The sequence below is a fragment of the Sesamum indicum genome, linkage group LG1 (assembly GCF_026168435.1).
Source record: "Sesamum indicum cultivar Baizhima isolate 11 linkage group LG1, ASM2616843v1, whole genome shotgun sequence".
In the NCBI taxonomy this organism is placed as follows: Eukaryota; Viridiplantae; Streptophyta; class Magnoliopsida; order Lamiales; family Pedaliaceae; genus Sesamum; species Sesamum indicum.
Window position 1 is genome coordinate 18,083,915 of NC_142657.1, and position 19,307 is coordinate 18,103,221.

General features: G+C 35.8%; 3 protein-coding genes across 11 annotated transcripts; all 3 read right to left on the reverse strand.

Annotated features, from left to right (window-relative positions):
- Positions 1-934: 934 nt before the first annotated feature.
- Positions 935-8,041, reverse strand: LOC105166335 (uncharacterized). Of its 3 annotated transcripts, none has more exons than XM_011085665.3 (8): positions 7,304-8,040; positions 5,677-5,838; positions 5,339-5,437; positions 5,080-5,181; positions 4,855-4,971; positions 3,849-3,941; positions 3,387-3,731; positions 935-1,335 (listed from the first exon to the last, which is right to left on the reverse strand). In XM_011085665.3, exons 1-8 carry the CDS (start codon positions 7,829-7,831, stop codon positions 1,072-1,074), a joined length of 1,710 nt encoding a protein of 569 aa, XP_011083967.1. In that variant the 5' UTR covers positions 7,832-8,040; the 3' UTR covers positions 935-1,071. The 3 variants fall into 3 exon arrangements, with proteins under 3 accessions (XP_011083967.1, XP_011083959.1, XP_088735419.1); XM_011085657.3 differs by having other exon boundaries at positions 5,062-5,181; XM_088879293.1 differs by lacking the exon at positions 5,677-5,838 and having other exon boundaries at positions 5,062-5,181; positions 7,304-8,041.
- LOC105167004 (putative disease resistance RPP13-like protein 1) lies at positions 7,679-15,059 on the reverse strand. 7 transcript variants are annotated; one of them, XM_020693169.2, is made up of 4 exons: positions 9,886-15,059; positions 9,054-9,116; positions 8,917-8,977; positions 7,679-7,818 (listed from the first exon to the last, which is right to left on the reverse strand). In XM_020693169.2, exon 1 carries the CDS (start codon positions 14,136-14,138, stop codon positions 9,942-9,944), a length of 4,197 nt encoding a protein of 1,398 aa, XP_020548828.1. In that variant the 5' UTR covers positions 14,139-15,059; the 3' UTR covers positions 7,679-7,818; positions 8,917-8,977; positions 9,054-9,116; positions 9,886-9,941. The 7 variants fall into 7 exon arrangements, with proteins under 7 accessions (XP_020548828.1, XP_020548821.1, XP_020548825.1 ...); XM_020693162.2 differs by having other exon boundaries at positions 8,917-9,116; positions 9,886-15,058; XM_020693166.2 differs by lacking the exon at positions 7,679-7,818 and having other exon boundaries at positions 8,599-8,977.
- Positions 15,060-17,015: 1,956 nt separating this feature from the next.
- Positions 17,016-19,175, reverse strand: LOC105166350 (stemmadenine O-acetyltransferase). The gene is made up of 2 exons (XM_011085676.3): positions 18,675-19,175; positions 17,016-18,042 (listed from the first exon to the last, which is right to left on the reverse strand). The coding sequence occupies exons 1-2, from the start codon at positions 19,092-19,094 to the stop codon at positions 17,155-17,157; spliced, it is 1,308 nt and encodes a 435-aa protein (XP_011083978.1). The 5' UTR covers positions 19,095-19,175; the 3' UTR covers positions 17,016-17,154.
- Positions 19,176-19,307: the final 132 nt, after the last annotated feature.

The following is a 19,307-nucleotide window of genomic DNA, read 5'->3' on the forward strand; positions in this document are numbered from 1 at the left end:
AAGCTGCCTTTTGGATAGCAGAAATCAATTGTTTAAGACCCTTCTTAACTCAGCAATCATCTGTTAAGCTCATCTGATCTGAGAATTGGGATCCAATGATATCTTCTGCTCAATAGGCCACGGCCCTGATTCTTCCTTCCAATTCTTCAACTGTTTCTCCACCATTCTGCGAATAATCCTCCAGAAAAAGCTTGCGTTAAGTTTTTCTGGAGTGATTCCAACTGTTGCTCCTCACAAATTAGGGGAATATAACAATATTGATGATGATAATTTATGTTTTCTAGTGTTTGAGAAAGAGAAACAAGAGCAGCACAAGCCGTTTTCTGATCTTCTCCAAAAACGCAAACAAACAACTCAGACAATCTCAGAGTAACAATCTTTGCAGCTGTTTACTTTTAGCACAAACCAAATTTCCCTTGTGATAGTGACTAATTTTTATGCAAATAATTGTTTTAACATTTGCAAAGCAACATGTAATATATTAATAAGTCAATCCAACAGGCTGGCTATTCAAATCCCCAGAAGTCTTATATGATTTTTAACAACTACATCAGATTTAGTACCTTGGATGGAAAAAATAATTTAAGGCCTGACATCAAGAACTTGAAATTCTCTGCAACAGACAATATGCAGTAGTTGCTGAATCTTACACATGCCGTCTTATTTAATTTGACCAATCACCAAAACATTTCAGTTTCACTTCTCAAATATCTTTCCTATTTTCGAAACATCTTTTCCCTAATATTATAACAAATCATATCATTACTATGCATATTCATATATATATATATATATATATATTCCAATCATGATATTCTTTTAATATATTTTTATTTACATATATCAATTAATCATAACGAATTCAATGTAACACTGCTAACTAATCAAAATATTTTCCAAAAACAATTTGGGAAAATCAAACACTAAGACAATCTCCAATAATTTTCTTAAAATATTATTCCTCAAATCAATAAAATTAACACAAAAAATAATTTCAGTCTATCAGCCATCTGATAAAAGGAGCTCTATATACCAGAGTGATTTGTTAAGAGTCTTACAGAACTTGGGAACTTAATAAAGGGCACCAGTACAAAGCAGTAAACCACCGGAATTTATTCTGTTCCGTTCTCTATACATCTCAAACAATAGTTCGTCATTGTTCTGCAGGTTAAGGTACTCCTCCATATCAAAGCAGGACACGCAGTCATTGCTGACTTCTCTGGACTTGCATATCTCTTCTCTTTTCTTCATGAATGGACTATTAAAAAGCGCAGGGCTTGAACTACCTTGACTGCTGACAGAATGACTACTTGGGTCGTGTAACAGGACCACATCCTGAATAAAACAGTGAGTTCATCAATGTCTACTACAATTGCTGAAAAATGCAAGAAAGTATTCTTGCAGCAAGCATTAATGAAATGAAAGAAAAAAAGAGAACTTCACACCTAGTCAAGGTTCAAGGATTTCCAGTATCTTTACAAAGACAAGGGAGATTTTATACTTTAGTAAAGTTCTTGTTTAAAACAGAGAACTGTTGCACTAGCATGACAACATCAGCTGTAAAAGGAGGCAAATCTGAGTCCTAGACTACAAAACTTCACAATGTAAGAGAACAAAAATTAACGTTTAGAATGTCCATACAAATCTTCTTCTAATCTTATTACGACTGTTTCAGTGTTTTGTACATTATCTGTACAATAAACACACATTAACCGATGTGGAACTTAACCTACAAACCTTTCTTCTAATTTTTCACTTCTCTATATACATCATTTACCATCAATTTATTATATATGACCCTTAGTAAACTATATCATAAAGTTGCATTTGGATCAAATGACTTGAAGCTAAGGATTTAAAGTCAATGATAAAATTTGGATCAAATGACTTGAAAATAAGGATTTAAGTCAATAATACGAATCCGTCAGGGCTGTTTAGATGATTTTTAGTTATTACTTATTCCAATTCCTTTAGCACACATTTTAATAATTTTCAAACATTCTGATATATTAAAAATCTATCAGATATCATAGTTATTTGAAGTAACTTTAAATCATTTTCTTTAATTGAAATCTATCCATCCACATGCAACTTAGGAGAATGTTGAAACTTTGTTGTATTTGGATGGAACGGCTCGGGAGTAGGTATTTAAAATGACTTTATTTGCCTAAAATATAGTTCAAAATACTGAAAGAAAAAGATATGTTTTTGGTTGATTAACATATTGTAATTACATTCATACAAACTCAATTTCTTTACAACTCATATAGAAATAATCTTATATTGACATACATAAACTACAATTACAGTATTTTTCAATTTAAAAAGGTAACATGGTAATTCAATCAAAAGATGATTCATTTCTATTCTAAGAAGGCAAAAAGTAATTAGCCTAAAAAATTACAAGTTCTCAATGATTTCAGTATCAAAGTCCTGTTCTTGATTTTTCCAGTGAAAAATGGTAAAATGAGTGTTTTAATTGAAAATTATTCACAGATTTTTCATATGTAAAAGATATTGGTTTTAGTATATTTTTGAAAAATAAAAGAGATCGAAAAAAAGAACTACTAAATAGTTAATGGTAGTTACATCTGTATAATACTTCATGACGTACTTAACCCAACAACAATTTTGATTTTTGATTGAATAATATTGGATCATTTAATGAAGAGGCCAAGCAACACTTTGATAATATAAAAATAATTACTTATTATTGGAAGAATTATGTAGTAGAGGTCTAATGAATCAAACATCAATGTTTTAAATATTTAGAGGCCAATCAATGATTTTATACTATTAATTACATCCAAGATATTATTTATTCTCCTATAAAATCATATTTACTATTTTATTTTTGATAAGATTATTTTAGTCATCAGAAAAAAATTAAAAAACTAAAAACATCTCAGGTTACTCATAGTTTTATAATATTTTATTTTTAAAACTTAAATTAAATAAAATATATAATACATATATAATATAATATAGTCTACTATTAATTTATCTCAATCTCCAATCTCCGTTAAAGTTTACGAGTATTCAGTTTCATACGTGTTTAACACCACATGAGATACTAATTTTGAATTACTTACTACTTACTAGTACAAACAACTCAATAATTTATACTTTATAAAAGGATTATAATAAACATATAAAAAATTAATAAAAGTAAAACATGTCAAATTATTCACACTTCTACAATAAACATGGATATAGGTATAAATATGTGTAATTATATAGATAATGTAATGAGGTCAAAAGATGTTGGAAAGGGGTGAAAATGGAAAATTCCACTTGGCCCGAGATCAACATAACACAACCAAGTTTCTCCCAGAGAGATGAAAATGCGGAAGAGAAACTGAAAATGTAAAGAAACAAAAGCTAACCTTTTCTGAATTCCATTCTAGAGTCTTGGGAGTCATAGGAGTTAGTGTCTTGTTCTTTCCGGAGAGAGAACCATCAGGACTAGTCTCCCACTGCAACCAGGGCAAAATAACACCATCCATTTCAACTGGAGGAGGAGTTGATCCTGCTGGAGTTCTGTAAGTTTCAGCCTCCATTATTGCAGCATCTCTGCCCTTCATCATCCCTCCAAAAGACGAACTTCCATCACTTCTTTCCCCATCCAAGGAAGATATGTCTGTATCTTCAACATTAGAAAGGAAGTCCTCGAAGATTCTTTCAGCCTCCTCAATCAATCTTTTTGACGTCCTACTTCTGTCACTACTTCTCTTTAACACCAAAAAAGAATGTTAAAATTAATCTAATGTAGTATTCTGTTCAACATAGCATTCCGACTAAAACCAAACACATGGGCAATTATTTAACAGAAATAAGAAACAAAATACCTTTCTGGCTCGTGATGGCTTCTCTGCTATAGCTGAAGTTCTTGGATGAGGAAGTCCTTTGACCATTTTAGAGATTGCTTGACCTCGTTTTTCCTGAAGCAACATTTCAACAAGAATATGTTGGTTGCTCATCTCCAAATACTACGTTTACATGGTTATTCCATCTCAGGTTACCAAGGCAATAAATCCACAAAGTCCAAATAATTTATCAAAAGAGATTTACTTTAAAAGGTCAAAGGATTTGAACCTCTACTTCTTAGAGTTCAATGAAATAAATTGTATCCCGGATTCAATTCCATTACTAAACTAACGAGCTTTTAAATCCTTGATAGCTTAAATTTAGTTTCAAGAATTACGAGGCTCAAAACAATTCAGGTCTACAATAAGAGCATGCTTCCATAAACAATAAACTGTGGATAATTTAGCATTTGTTATCATTAAAAAATTGTGTTCAACTGCTATCATGAAAGGTTACTCGTCCTATAGCCCACAACAGGGCCAATACTTTGCTGGATTTTCAACAAGACATTTAAATTGAAAATTTAATTGACAACTTTAAAAGTGAAGTTTCACTATTTGTAAATGTTATTTAAAAAATTAACAATTTATCTCGTGTTGGCCTCTTACCCTCTTTGCAAAATTTGAAAACAAACAGATAGAAAAAGTTTATGATGTAATTATCCTTCATCCTATGCAGAAAGCAAAAGGCCAGCATTGCAGGAACAAATGCCTTTGCAAAAAGACCATGGCACAGAACCCAAACAAACCAAAAAATTTGTCTCACACACTAAAGACAAGTAGATTCAGATGTCGCTTACTATTTGATTTTTATGAGACTACAGATTTCCTATATAATCCATCTTCATGATACACTAGTCAGACACTAGATCGGAGTTAATAGTAACCAGACCAACTTCTGGTTAGCCCTAAGTTTAAGAGGAGGCTGAGAAAACTAAAATGGACCTGACTGGAACGGTAAGATTTTTCATGCAAGAAACAGAAAAACCTGCTCAAATTTGGGTGCATATTTCTCTGTGATTCTAGAGAAGTCCTGGAGAGCATCAGAATTTTCTGGTTTCAAGCAGTCACTGCTGGCTACAGCTGTTTGATTTCTTCCCATTGCCTGCAAAGAACCAGTTGTTCAACAAATAAACCAACTATGCTTTACTGCCATAAAGACCACCTAAAAGTATTCAGAATATTTTCAGCAAACTGATTTGTTCTGATGCACTTGATTTAATTCAGTTCGAATTTCTTCAACAGCATATCTGAGTTCTTTCCGCATTGCTTCATAGAATCCACCATTTCCAACGTTCTCAGTAGGGTGCTCAGCCTGAAAGTCAATAATAAATGTACTGGAGTGATAAAAAAAAAAAAAAGGGAATAAACAGATTTCACAGACTGCCCTCTGAACAATAAACTATATGTTATCATTATACAAGAGCTAAATTAGGGGGGGGGGGGGGGGAAGGGAAAACAGACAAATTAACCTTCTTCTGAGCATAAACTGTCTTGATTATCTTCTCATATCCATTTTTCCCAATATGAGTATCCTTTGATTCTTCATCAGTCAGGGCAGAAGAGTGACTCTGAGAGTTCCATACGCAAAAGTTATCACAGGGTTCATTTATAAATTAATTCTCCGGGAGCTCAATGTTTATTGTACAATAAAGAGAAAAACAATGACGTCAAATATCATTTTTAACAATATGTGAACATGAAATCTTCAAATTTCTTAGAATGTGAGCTCCGAGGACCACCAACCTAAACATATATATAAACAAAGATAGCAAATAAAGAGGTTACGGAAAAGGTACACATATCATACAGAGTAACCATCATGTACGAGGTCTTTGTGGCTTCGAGATCTAGCAAGCCGCCGAGTGTTTGAAGCTGTTCCCATTGGTGCCAATGACATTTGGTTACTCCCACTAATGGGAGCCTTCACATAAGCACGATTTCTTGAATTCTGAGAATGATCTACCTCACTCTGTAATTCAAATGTAAATAACAATTTGTTCTCATGTTGGAGTTGAAGTACTGTAGCTATAGTACTACTAAAGTGTACGCAATCTATTACATGAACTCCTACTCGCTCTATATGGATGCTCATATCTGCACTCTCTTTTTTATCTCTCATTTCCACACAAGAACAGTCACAGGGCTTCAGCAACCAAACCCCAATTATTTTTGGCTTATCTTTTGCGGCTAAGCAATTGCCAAATAAGTCAGCTAATGTTGGACGAATACTTCTAACCAGGCCGAATGATGAACAAGCTTCAGCTTAAAAGCTTTAGGCATTGAACCAGATTAAAAATCACAAATACATATACACAGAAAATAAATGAAAATATACACACAGTTAATAGTTTTTTATGATCTTAATACATACACATCCTGACAGTTTGTATTGTTACATTAAATAGTTTCCATTTAGCTTCTATTTATAAAATTGAGGGGATATGTAAATAAACAACTTAAATACAATGTTTGCATGAATGCACGATAACATTTTTGTATGTTATGAATCCATAGCATAATTGGTGATATAAGGTTTACATGTACACAAAATATTCATTTTTCATCATTTCATGACTTCATAAGCAAAATTTTGGAACAAACTTTTGAGCAAAATAAATTCTGCAAATAAAAGCTAAAAACATAAAAAAAGGAGATGGACTTGGAGCTCAGACATTGCTCAAAGCCAATGAGTGACTCAGCCAAATTAGAGCCAGAAATCTTAAAGTTTGTTTGAAGTAAGCCTAGCCCAACCATACCTTAGCCTACACAGACCTAGTTAACATATTGATATTAGCGTGCACGTTATCTGCAACTACAGATAGAAATTCTTGAATTCTGAGGGCAACCAACTTACATTCCTTTCTAGAGATACCTGAAAGTCATACTGGAAGAAGCTCAACAGATTGTTCTTCATGTTCATGTCTAGGGCAGGGGACAATCTTTGACTTTAGGAATGAACTTGAATCTTCAACTGTCACATGGCCCCAATGATAAAAGCACTAGGGAAATGTGCCATATATCTGGGCATATATTTAGAAGATCTTCCAGTACCTCTATTCATTGCTTAACAAGAATAAAACCATAAAATCTTTTAAACCATATTTACCAGTTGTTTAGGTTTATCCCAATGGTCCTAGTCCAGTTTCTCCAAAAAAACGTCTCTTTTCAATGTCTAATCGGACCAGTGGATAGACAAATGAATAGTTCAATATGAATAAGTTCACAGATTTTACACTGCTGTCAGCTATCATCTTATTATATCTCTTTCAAGCTCTCAGAAATACTCATCGGACTTTCATGCATCCTACATGCGTTTAGTTACTATAATTCTCAGTGTCACATTACCAGTGATAAAAACATATTAATTTATTCCTAAGCTACGATAATAAAATTTCACTGAAACAGAAAAGTAATAAAGAAGAGAGCAAACTCACCTCAGAGTCGCTAATCTGATACCTGGCCACCGAAAGAGACCTCCTCCGCCGTGAACCCGCATCAGATGAAATGACATTTTTGGCTGAGGCAGAGTTGCTAGAAACAACATTCCCGCGAGCCCTCGACACTGACCGTCCCCTTCTCCTAGACGACGCCGTATCACTCGCCCATCGCCCTATCTCCGCACGCCGAGAAACCGACCGCCCCTCTCTCCCATTCCTCTCCACCACTCCTCCGTCGCTCTCATTGTCATTCTTCGAAGAAGAAGAGAAGAACTCAAGCGCCAGATCATCTAAGCTGATCTCCGGAAACGGCATCTTAGACCCCCTCGTAGTGTTCACGAACTTCCCCCTGGGCACATTCTTGTTGTAGTCCGTCTCAGTATCCGGCTCCGGCTCCGGCTCAATGGGTCGGGAGAACCGGCTAAGGCTTCGGGAACGACGGAGGGAGCTGCGGCTAGAATCCCCAGAGCTGGAGCCTCCGATGGCAGCCCTCTTGGTGGTTGACTTGAATGCTGATGTCGCCATTTGTATGAATTTGGTGATTAATTAATCAGAAACTTCAACTCCCGCGACTTTAAATATTCACATAAACAAGAGAATTTGAAGTTGGGCAAGAATTCGAACATTGGCAGAGCTGCAGAGGTTTCTGGGAAATGGTTTTAAGGAGAGACAGAGAGAGTAAATGCGAGGAGGGCTTGGCGGACAGATCGATTATTGGTGAAATGTTTGAAATTGAAAAAGATGTGATCTTTAAAGTAGTAGCATCCATCTCGTGCATTGAGAAACATTTTATTTTTATTTTTATTTTTGTAAAAAAATTATAAAATTTTTAGTTCACAAATAATATCACTTATTCAATTTTACTTCCTAACACTATGCATGTTTTCTTGTCTATTTTGGTCATTTCAACATAAAAAATTTTGTTCCTAAACTACCATTTTTTTTATAAATTAACTTTTTTTTGTTAAGTATCTCTTCAATGAATATAAAAATTTGGCGGAGCTATTTGTGCACAATATTGCTTTTCTTGATCTCTGTTATAACATCATCTGCAAATACATTAATGAACTTTGTTTTTTCTTGTGAAGTAGGTCGCTTGCATCTCATTTGTTGGATACAGAGTTGTTAATTTAATCACGAGTACAAAATAATGCAGTTTAAATGATATGGTCCAAGTGATTTATGTTCTTATTGTCCAAGTGATGTATTCAAATATATGTTTCGGGCAGCGATTCAATTATTTGCAGATTTAATTAGATTGCCATAATTTCTGTTCTTATCGTCCAACTGAGTACGTAGCATAGCATAATAATACAGAAACAAGATGTTTGAGTTATTACAACTTCTTACAATAATATTGTTCAATGTTGGCTTAGCATCAACTCTAAGCTCCAAGAATCCTGCTGCAATGTCCTAAAATGTTTGTTTAGGCAATACAGCTCTAAAGACAATTGAGCAAGAACTGTATTGAAAATTTGTTTCGGATAACTTACAATTAGCATACTTCAAAATGTAAACTCTAGAAACATTGTATGAATAAGCAGATGCTGTATCTTTACAAGTAAGAAGGAACAAGTTTTGATAGAGTAGGAGGGAGCTGTAGAACTGACCAGATTACAGCTGAAGCTTGGAATGATGACATTTGCTATGCAATTTTCATTGGCAAACCCTCTGTCCTTCACAGTTAAAAGAAGTTTTTAAATGAAACTGACACTGCTGCATATGAAGAGTTGATAGAAGCACGCACCCAGCTTTGATTCGAGAACAAAGCAGTCAAGTCGACGTTCAGACTCGCAAGAATCTTGTTTCGCTGGAATGGTTATACTGAAGTTAAATTTCTTGAGTCAATCTATAAGGATTCACAGACTAAGATGGATATATCTATTTAAAGTTGGGTAAATTGCAATCTGCCTACCTGTGTTATGCAAAATAGGCAAACAGCCCTTATATGAAAAATAAAATAGGAATTTGCTCCCCTATTTTTTTCAAAATATAGCAATTTACCCCTTAAGTTTTAAAAAATGAAGGTATTTACTTCCTTAGGTAGGATGGTAAATTGCCTCATTTTTTAAAACACAGAAAGGTAAATTTCTATTAATTTTTCATGAGAGGTAATTTGCTCATTATAATATCAATGTTGGTTGGCTAGATATGAACCTTGGTCTAATGTGGGAACAGGTACTACTGAAGAAACTCCACAAATTTGCACTTTCCATCCCACACAATGGATGGGTTTGTGTAAATATATATTATGTATATATAGTCCCAAAATTTATAGGCTAAACATATTTAGTCCCACAATTCGAGAAATCATGGGCTTCTAATCCGTTTTGAATAACTCCGTTAAAAAACTAAACAAAATGACTACAAGGACCAAAAGTATATGATTTTTCGATTTGTGGGATCAAATGTGCTTAGCCCGTAAAGTTTGGGACTATATATGCAACCCCCTTTTGTTGGGATGAAAAATGCAATTTTACCCATGAAACTCAAAATGCTAACACGAGAAAATGTAATAATTTCACAACTTAAGATAAATTTGAACTTTGAGAGGCAATAGGATTTTCCAGAAAATATACCTCTGTTTTAAGAAAGTAGACAGACGGGATGGGTGCCAATTCTTGATCATGGGAGGCTACATCACTATGCATGGGATGTGATCTATCGATGGCCAATCCTTCTCGCAGTTTTCTTGAAGCACAGGACAGCCACTTATCTCTAGAAAAGAGACCATAGGTGGCAATCCCTCGTTTGGCAAGGAAAGTATATTATGGCAATCCTTGATCTTCAACTCCCCAAGAGACGTCAGATTCTTGAGCCATGGGGAGAGAGACTTTATACTTGGCAGGTTCACAATGTGAAGAGTCTCAAGTGTAGTAGGAAGTAGCCATTCTGGGAATGTATCAGAATTTAAACAACTGCCATGAATTCTGAGTTTTTTAAGCAAGGTAAGTCTGTGTAAGCCCCATTCGGAACATGGCCTAATATTCTCACAGTTGTTGATGTCCAGTGAAACAAGGTTAACCGGAAGACCATCCTCCGGGAAGGATGCAAGCATGGGGCAATTGGATAATCTTAGTTCTTCCAGAGATGTTAGGTTCTGCATGCGCTTTGCCAGGAACTTGAGATTTTCACAGTTGAGGATATGCATCTTTTTCAGTCTTTGAGACGGAAGGCCTTCTTCAGGAAAGGACTCAATAGTGGGGCACCCATCGAGCTCCAGATAATCAAGATAAATGAGTGTATGCAAGCCAGAGGGTAAGTATTTAAGCTTTGTACAATTTCCAATACGAAAGGATGTGAGTGACATTATTTCTGTTATAATATCTGCAAGGGACTCTAGATTGGAACAGTTCCAAATTGTGAGTGTTTTTAGTGTTTTTGGCAACTGTCCTCCTGGAAATGATGTGATAGAAGAGCAGTCAAATATCTCTAGAAGTTCAAGGAAAATGTTGTTGCTATCCATCATCCCCTCAGGAAGAAACTCTAGATTGGGACAATGGTCAACTGTGAGTTGCTTGAAGGTGGTTGGAATTGGCCTCTCTCCTCTTGGAAATGAAGTAAGAACCAAACACCCACTGATGTACAAAAATTCAAGGGATAAGATGTTGTTGATCGTATACTGAGGCAATGACTCCAAACCACATCCTCGGAGGACAAGGCCTTTGAGATTTGATGGAAATACTGTCCCTGAAAAGGATTCTAGCTTTGGGCAGTCTGTGATCACCAACTCTTGTAGAGATCCAAGGCTGTGAAAATCTAGTGGTAACCTCTGGAAACTGTGACAACAGTCTAATTCCAGATATTCGACATTCTGAGGCCACCGTTGAATTTCCTCACTCATGGAAATCATCGAGGGACAACTTCTGATTATAAGATGCCGAAGAGATGCGAGCTGCTGCAACCCATTCTTGCTTCCTACCAGATGCATGAGCTCAAAACAATCGCTGATTACCAATCGCTCAAGCCTTCTCAGAGAAACTAGCCACCCTTGAGGTATATATTTCAGGTTTCTCATGTTCTGTATTTCCAAAGATGTTAGCGAGTTCGTCTCAGATGTACTAAAGAGCAACATGTGATGGCATCCTTTAAGTTCCATTTCATGAAGCTGCGGAAGCATTGGAAGTGAAGAAGATAGTTGCTGACATTCCACTATAACAAGCTTCGTCAGAGAAGAAAGGCGGTAAGGCAGATCTCCCTGCAGTTTGGGGCATTGTTCTAGATGAAGCTCCAACAGATTAGGGAAACAATTGAAATCTGCATCATCCGTGGAAACAGACCACCGCTCCCACTCTAGCATCTCCTTGAAACTTAACTTCTGAAGCGATGCAAAGTATCTGAAGGAAGAGTAGACAGATCCACAAAACTCAGCACCGACGCATTTTATTCCTAGCATGCCCTTAATATCAAGCTCTTTAAGTGAAGACAGCTGACCTGCTGGTGGTAGAAATACACATCTTTTGCAATCACTAAGAGTAAGAGAAACTAGCTTAGAGAATGTTGGATCTCCAACCCAAGTTGGAAATATATTACCAGGGTAATTCTTTATTTTCACACTCTCCAGCTTCGGGTTAGGTTGTAACATTTCAAGTACTTGGGTTACAACACTTTCATCTAGGAACTCCTCCGAATTGGTGCTCCACTCAAAAGCTAATTGATTTAACCCTTTTTTCTCCTGTAAGTTAGCCCTCCTTGCATCCCAAGAATTGGCTACATTTTCTAATCTAGATATGCAAAGTGATTCCTGGAGATGTAATAAGTTTCTCAAGTTCCCGATACCAGAACCAGAGCTGCCAACAATAAATTGTGGTAACAACCGAAGGTTCACCAGATTACCTAGCTCCAGTGGCATCTCAACTACTCCACTACCAACAATATCTAAATATCGTAGGTTTATTAATTTTCCCATCTTAGCTGGCAACTCAGTTAGATAAGTGCAGTTGCTTAATAAGAGTGTCTGTAAATTCAACAAAGTACTTAATGATTGAGGAAGACCTTTAATTTCAGTGTAGGAGAGATTGATGTAACGAAGATGTTTCAGATTTCCAATGGAGTCTGGAAGCTCGGCAATGCAATAACCATTGAAAGATAATACTCGAAGGCACCTCAATTTCGGCAAGAGATAACAAGGCACTTTCTTAGTTAAATAGCAAAATTCGTCTCCCTGTGGAGATGGTAACGGTAAAAATGTGCGAAGCCACTTGGCCTCATTGAGTGACTCGAATTTTCTATAGACATCATATTTGCTGCGAAAGCATGAGAAATGACGAACCTTCTCAAAGCTGTCAAGCTGCCTCGTTTCCCAGTTCTCCTGCAAATGAAAACACATTCTCCTTGAAACACTCTGTGCTAAATCATTGAGCAGATCATGCATTATGTATCGGGTTTCATCTAGTACTGATTCTTGGAAAAATGACCTAGACAATAACTCAGAAAAGTATCGTTCGCCCACTTCTTCCAAAGTAATGTTTCCCACAGGTTGCACAAAACCTTCTGCCATCCATAGCAAGATCAAGTTTTTCTTATCAAATTCATAGCCCTTTGGGAAAATAGAACAATATGCAAAACAACGTTTGATATTTGAAGGAAGATAATGGTAACTCAATCTTAGAGATGGTAGGATGGCATTTTTCTGGAGAGGTATATCCCATATATTGCTATTTAAGACCTCATTCCAATGATCATTATGAAGCTTGGAACCCAGAATGCTTCCCAGAGTCTTCACTGCCAAAGGCAAGCCTTTGCACTTCTTCATGATCTTTCTGCCAGTTTCTCTCAAACTCAAGTACGTTTCTGAGTCCTTGACTCCAAATGCATGATGCTCGAACAGTGACCAACATGCTTCTTCGGACATTTCCTTCAGATGGTAAAGAGGAAATGCATCCATGATCGGCAGAACTTCTCTATTACGTGTTGTTATGATGATTTTACTGCCTCGACTCCCGACCATGAATGGAATCAACAGGTGATTCCAGTTATCAAGGTTCTCATTCCATACATCATCCAGAACAACTAAAAACTTTTTTTTGTGGAAAATCTCTTTCAAGCCACTCTGCAGAAGTTCAAGATTCATGGTATCACATGGTTTTGCAGTGGCTGATTCAAGCAGGGCTTTAGATATGCGAACCAAGCTAAAATCATCAGAAACATAAGCCCAGGCTTTGACATCAAAATCTTCATCCACTCTCTGGTCATTATAGATAATCTGAGCAAGAGTGGTCTTCCCAATCCCACCCATACCTAGAATAGGAAGTATGGATGGTGTAGTAGTACAATTTGTTTCGTCATCTCCTTGAAGTAACTTTACTATCTCTTCTTTCTCAGAAGTCCTACCGAAAACTTGAGACTCATTCAATACAGGAGTAGTAGGCCATCTTTGCATCATTCTATTTCCCCCATTTTCACCACTTCTTAGACCAAGAAAATTTTTATGCCTTGCAATGTATTCCAGCTTCTCAATAAGGTTCTCTATTCTTGAGTTTACTCCTTCGCAGAAAGGACTAAGATTTGTGACAAGCTTTGAGAAGTACTGAGCAGAACACATTTCCAGTCTACATCGTGAGGCTTCAGTGGCCAACTCATCCAATATGTCTTCGGCTTCATAAATAGCATTTTTTAGCATGTCTAACCATGCTTCGATTGCTGGATTGTCGTATTGCTTCTTTTCTGCATCATCAAGCATGGCAGCATTGGTAAGATAAACAATCCTGAGCTTCTCCAGCACTAACTCATCAAGGTTATTTCTTTTTAGAAATTCCAGTATCTCCCCTGATGCTAATTTGTCAAAGAGAACTTGAAGTGCTGGTGACAAAACTGCCTCCCACAGAACCATGATTATACTCAGTATCTGGAGATCTCAAACTCCAGTAGCATAAATGCTTGCCTATCAATCTGATAGACTTTGAAGTCAACTACCTGCTGTGATTAAGTCCAGACACTTCGAAATTTCCAAACAATAGTTTATCTATTCGGTGAAAAGCAAGACAAGACTTAGACAACTGCTTAAAAAAGTGGAAAGGAGGAAGAACGAACTTCAACTCACAGACACGATGTTGTTTGGCGGTGAGAGTCGAATCCCACAAACTATACTTGCAGATTTATCTGGAAAATTTGCATATAAGTGTAGTCTACATGCTGCCAAGACTTCCTGAGATCAAGTCTTCCATGTGCAGCCACTTGACATTGACAATGGGCCACACAGTCTGTCCCACTTCATAATCACATAATGGATGTCATTGTCTGGAAGAAAACAAGAACACCAAAATTGATTCTTTTTGCTTCAGATCTACCTTTCCAGTCAACATTTGTAGTTCTCATAACAATTACAATAGGAAGACTAAGAGCCAAGGCTAAACTTTCCTACTCTAACACCGAAGTCAATCCATGTACGATTATATATGTATCTTGAGATAGTGTAATTTCATTTCTTGATGAGTAGAATTTGTTCCTTTGTCTTTGTAAATCATCAAGTATATCAAAAGAAGAGTAATTGCAAGAACCCATGTTAGCGGAGATACAGATCAGAAATCACTCACTTATAAACCTGGTAAGGAGGCAGCACTCTTTCTGTGAGCTCAAGAATACTTCTCCGACAGTATTACATGTTCATAGCCACTTCACTTCCGGATCCTTGTAGGCTAGATGACTATAGAACATGCAAGTAAAACAATCCTTTGAGGACAAATGCAGAAAGAATAGAAAGAGGAGATATTATTACAAAGAAACAACTAATATTTAAAAGAAAGGGGCAAAGGGGGGGGCGGGGGAGGCTAAAATCCATTTAACCTCAATGTGTTTTGATGAAATAATTAAAAAAATTCTCACTATGTTTGAAAATAAATAAAAAGTCGATTGGTATTTTGTAAAACTTAACAAAAAAAAAAAAAAAATACTCTTTTCGTTAGTAATTAAATAAGGTGTATTGGACTCACAAGTGGTGTGGAGTGTTGTGTTTTGCTAGCAGTGCTCACTAAAATGTCTTTATATTGTAGGATAAATTATAATTTATCTACCCGTGTTATGAAAAATAAGCAAACAGTTTTCTTATAAAAATTAAGTAGCAATTTATCCCCCTATGTTTTAAAAAATAAAGCAGTGCACCTCCCAACCTAAGCAGATAAATTGTTTCATTTTTCAATATACATGGCGATAAATTGTCATTTATTTCCCATAGGAGGATAATTTACTCATTTTCAATATCACACGAGAGTAAATTGCTATTCTCCCCTATATTGTATTTAAAATTATGATGATTAAAGTTACTTGTTTTAACCTTTTTTTACTGATTTTTTTTTTTTTTTTTTGCATCTTCATCCCTTCTAAAAATACAATTGTGTTTCCTAACTAAATTTATTTAAATTTCAAAATATCAAAAAAAGTATATAACTTTTTTTTTTATAAATTTATAACTTAAGTTGAAAATTTAAACTAAAGTCACAATAGAAAATAATATATAGAAGTTTTTAGTTTTCAAATATTAATCTATATCAATATAAATGTTAATCAATAATAACAATTATATTAAATAATTTAAATTATTGTTTAATTCAAATATATTTTATTAAATTATATTATTTGATACGTATCAGAAATTTGACCACACCACAAGGGTCGAAAGATCTTGAAGAAATTTTTAAGATTATTAGAGGACTAGTCTTGCAAAATAGAGTTTAGCACTCCGATACTTAAGTCAGTAATAATTTATGAAGAAATAAAAATAAAAATTTGAAATAAAGTGAGAATAATTGTGAGATTTGATGTGAGAGTGATAAATATTCGCGGAATGCAAAATATAAGCTTGAAATATCCTAAAATCAGAGAGAGAATGATGCAAGAAAGTGAGAGTTGGACAATAAGTGTTATGTTGTGTGATGTTACCAGAAATCTACACAAGACTTTTATTTATAGGTTTGTACAGAGTTGGATAAGGAGTCAAATAATAAGTTCCATACGCCATTAGAAAGCTATTTGAGTTGGCTGTCATATGCAACAAACCGTTGGGATTTGATAAGTATTGGCTGAAATATGTGAGTTAGACTAAATTCTATCAAAATTGCCTCTTCGAGGATTAGTTATTTGTAAATTTTCCAACGCGTTTGTGATCGATTTATTTTAAACCATCTAGAGATATTTTAGAGCGACGTATACAAATTTATTGGCAATATATATAGTGTGTCCTTATAGCTGTATAATGACGTGTCCGGCTGAAATGAACTTATTTTTTGAGTCTGTCAATTCAGTAAAGTAGCAACTACAATAGTGGGTCTTTCTTCTCTGCTGGTGGGCTTTATCTATCCTGTTGGTGGACCCTTATCCGTCCTGTTGTGAGCCAACTGGGCTCTTAGCCGGCTGGCTAGTAAGCTTAGCCCATAATTTAGGGGGATCATTATTTATTTTGAATAATATTTAAATTAAAAGAATTATTATATGAATTTATAATGAAAACTTTAATACTTTTTTCTGTTTTTAAATTTTAAATCAATTTTCTAAGTTTTTTATTAAAAAAAGCTTAAAAGTTTTTAAAAAATTAATTTTTTGTTAATATAATTTTAATTATTTAATTAAAACCTTAATTATTTTTTAAAACTTTTTATGGATTATAAGGAAAAGAGGGAAATTGTATACAATTATAGCACGTTTTGGAAGTTTCGTAATTACCCCTATTTGTATCTTGTATTTGTGAAGTCCTAAAATTTCAAGTTTACCAATATGTGTGAAAACATTGAAGACATATATGTATGAAAACCTTTACACAATCTTAATACATCAAACCATGTAAACAGACCCTCTCTGCTGCAAATTCATCGACCATTTTACCAAAATGATCAAAACCAAGAATGAGAAGTAAATCAACCGGTGAAAGATGAAGTAAAATGTTGTATGTCCGAATCCTGTCGAAGTCGGTCCATCTCCTGTTCAGCCATCACAATCCACACTTCAATCCCACCACGCGATACTACAGAATCAAACAGCATAATCATATCCTTGATGCTAAAACTAGCACTGCTCACCCAAGCAGGCTTCCCCCACCCGAAATCCACTTCATAAATTGGAAATCTGCAGTAACTGCTGAACAGCAACACTGCAACATTTCCAAGCGTCAAGAACGAACTTATCCCCTGGAAATTCTCCTTAGCAACCTCACAACCTTTTTCTCCTAACAGCATCTTCACGTACTCGCTGTCGATCTTCCCAAAAGCAGCCCTCAACTTCTCCACCAAGCCAGTCCAGTTCGTTTCACCAACGACTTCAGCATGCGTCATTTGAAAAATGTTACCAAATGAACGCTCAGTAAGCCCTGGAACCCTTCCTCTAAGATTTACCGGATGGAATGCCACAGACTTGTGTGATAATTCGAGCCCTTTTGCTACCAGGCAACGGCTCCACAAAAATGCGGTAACGACTTCCACTCGTGTTGGCTTAACGATTGAAGATTTATTTTCGGCTACTTTCTGTTTCAGTGCATCTATTGCTGATGGAGTGAAAAGAAGCCTTTCCATGACAAGATTTACAGGCGGAGCTTGGATGGCTAAGTTTCTGAAGTTCGGCCTGAAATCAGGCGTGTTCAGGGGTGGAAAAAAAGTGGCTGAGTTGAAAACGGGGGAAACGACGTTGGGCTGTTCCCCAGCAGCTATAGCAGCCCAACAGTTGATGAATGAGCTGAGGGAGGCAGCGTCGGCAATGCTGTGTGAAATGCATATCCCAATAGAGATTCCTCCACAGTTGAATAAGGTAGCCTGCAGGGGACAGGGGCCATAATTCAAACTTTTGCAGTAATATCAGTAAGGGGTTGAATCCAACTTTCCCCCCTATAAACATCAATCTAGACACCTTAAGCATTTAACCCCGTCCTGTTCTCTTCTTCACCGCGCAATCTGCAATTGATTTTATCTTTTCATTTTATTTACTAACTGTAAGAGTCCAAATATTCGGGTGTAAATTACTAATTAACTTATTACTACATAATAAAATACCCGAAAACAAAATATTATCATCAAACTTAAATTTGTAATGAAAATCTCTTCACTAGAAATGACAACAAAGAATCTTTCCGTATCGATCCTTTATATAATAACAAGTCAGGTAAGTTATATTTGGAAACATAATCTGATCATAAAGAACCATAAATCTTTATTCTCCAATACGACATTTGTAACAATGCTATATCAATTCTATCATACATCCCCTGATACGATTGATAATATGATGGTATGATCCGAACATATATGAGCTACTAATATCATTATATATCATCCAATACTTTGAGCTATGCACAAATTAGAGCTTCAACAGAGAGAAAGACGTACATATGAGATTTGTACTAATCCACATTAACTAACGGTAGGTGATCGGTTAGATGTGCACTAACCTGAACTGCTAATAGTTCCTCAGCATTTGAAATAGAGCCGTTGGATTTGAATGGGATGAGGTTGTCCAAAGTCCTGGTATCCGGGCTCCGAACAATGTCTGATATCTTCCCATCAGCAGTGGCTTCGATGTACAAGATCCCCTCATCGTTACAGTCGACCAAAGGCTGGCCTTCCAGTATCCTTCCAGCCAGTGGGTAAAACAGGACCAAAGCATCCGACATGGAACTCTTGAGACGACGAGACATCTCGGGTTGTTTATTAATGTATCTCTCTTCAGTACTGACATTGTAATAAAGAACTAGAGGGACGTACGAAGGAGGTATTCTCTGATCAATGAAAGAGAGGTTGAAGTGTCTGAGTTGAGGTGGAGTAGGAGAAGAAGGCCTGATGAGTTGTGTGGATGCTGTTTTTATCTTCATTTCTGCTGGTCATTTCAGGTAATCAACTGAATTACACAGATAGTAGTTCAGACAGCTTGTAATTGTATGATGGAACCAAGGAAGAGACAAACATATGGGGTTGATCAAGTGGTCCACAAATTATATTAATTGATCTTGCAAGCGGACCCGTTGCATTTAAACTGACCTAATAACTATTTCCATTTTTTTAAAAAAACTGATGTGTCATGTGTA

Bases quoted from the DNA above. Each gene is read 5' to 3' on its own strand.
- LOC105166335 (XM_011085657.3), bottom strand. From the start codon at position 7,831: ATGGCGACATCAGCATTCAAGTCAACCACCAAGAGGGCTGCCATCGGA. The intron at 4,972-5,061 runs GTTTGCTGAAAA...GGTTCTTTGCAG, and splicing joins AAGTGCATCAGAACAAATCA to GCAATGGGAAGAAATCAAAC. The intron at 3,942-4,854 runs GTTTTTCTGTTT...ATGTTGCTTCAG, and splicing joins ATGCACCCAAATTTGAGCAG to GAAAAACGAGGTCAAGCAAT.
- LOC105166350 (XM_011085676.3), bottom strand. From the start codon at position 19,094: ATGAAGATAAAAACAGCATCCACACAACTCATCAGGCCTTCTTCTCCT. The intron at 18,043-18,674 runs GTTAGTGCACAT...TGTCCCCTGCAG, and splicing joins AGGAACTATTAGCAGTTCAG to GCTACCTTATTCAACTGTGG.
- LOC105167004 (XM_020693169.2), bottom strand. From the start codon at position 14,138: ATGGTTCTGTGGGAGGCAGTTTTGTCACCAGCACTTCAAGTTCTCTTT.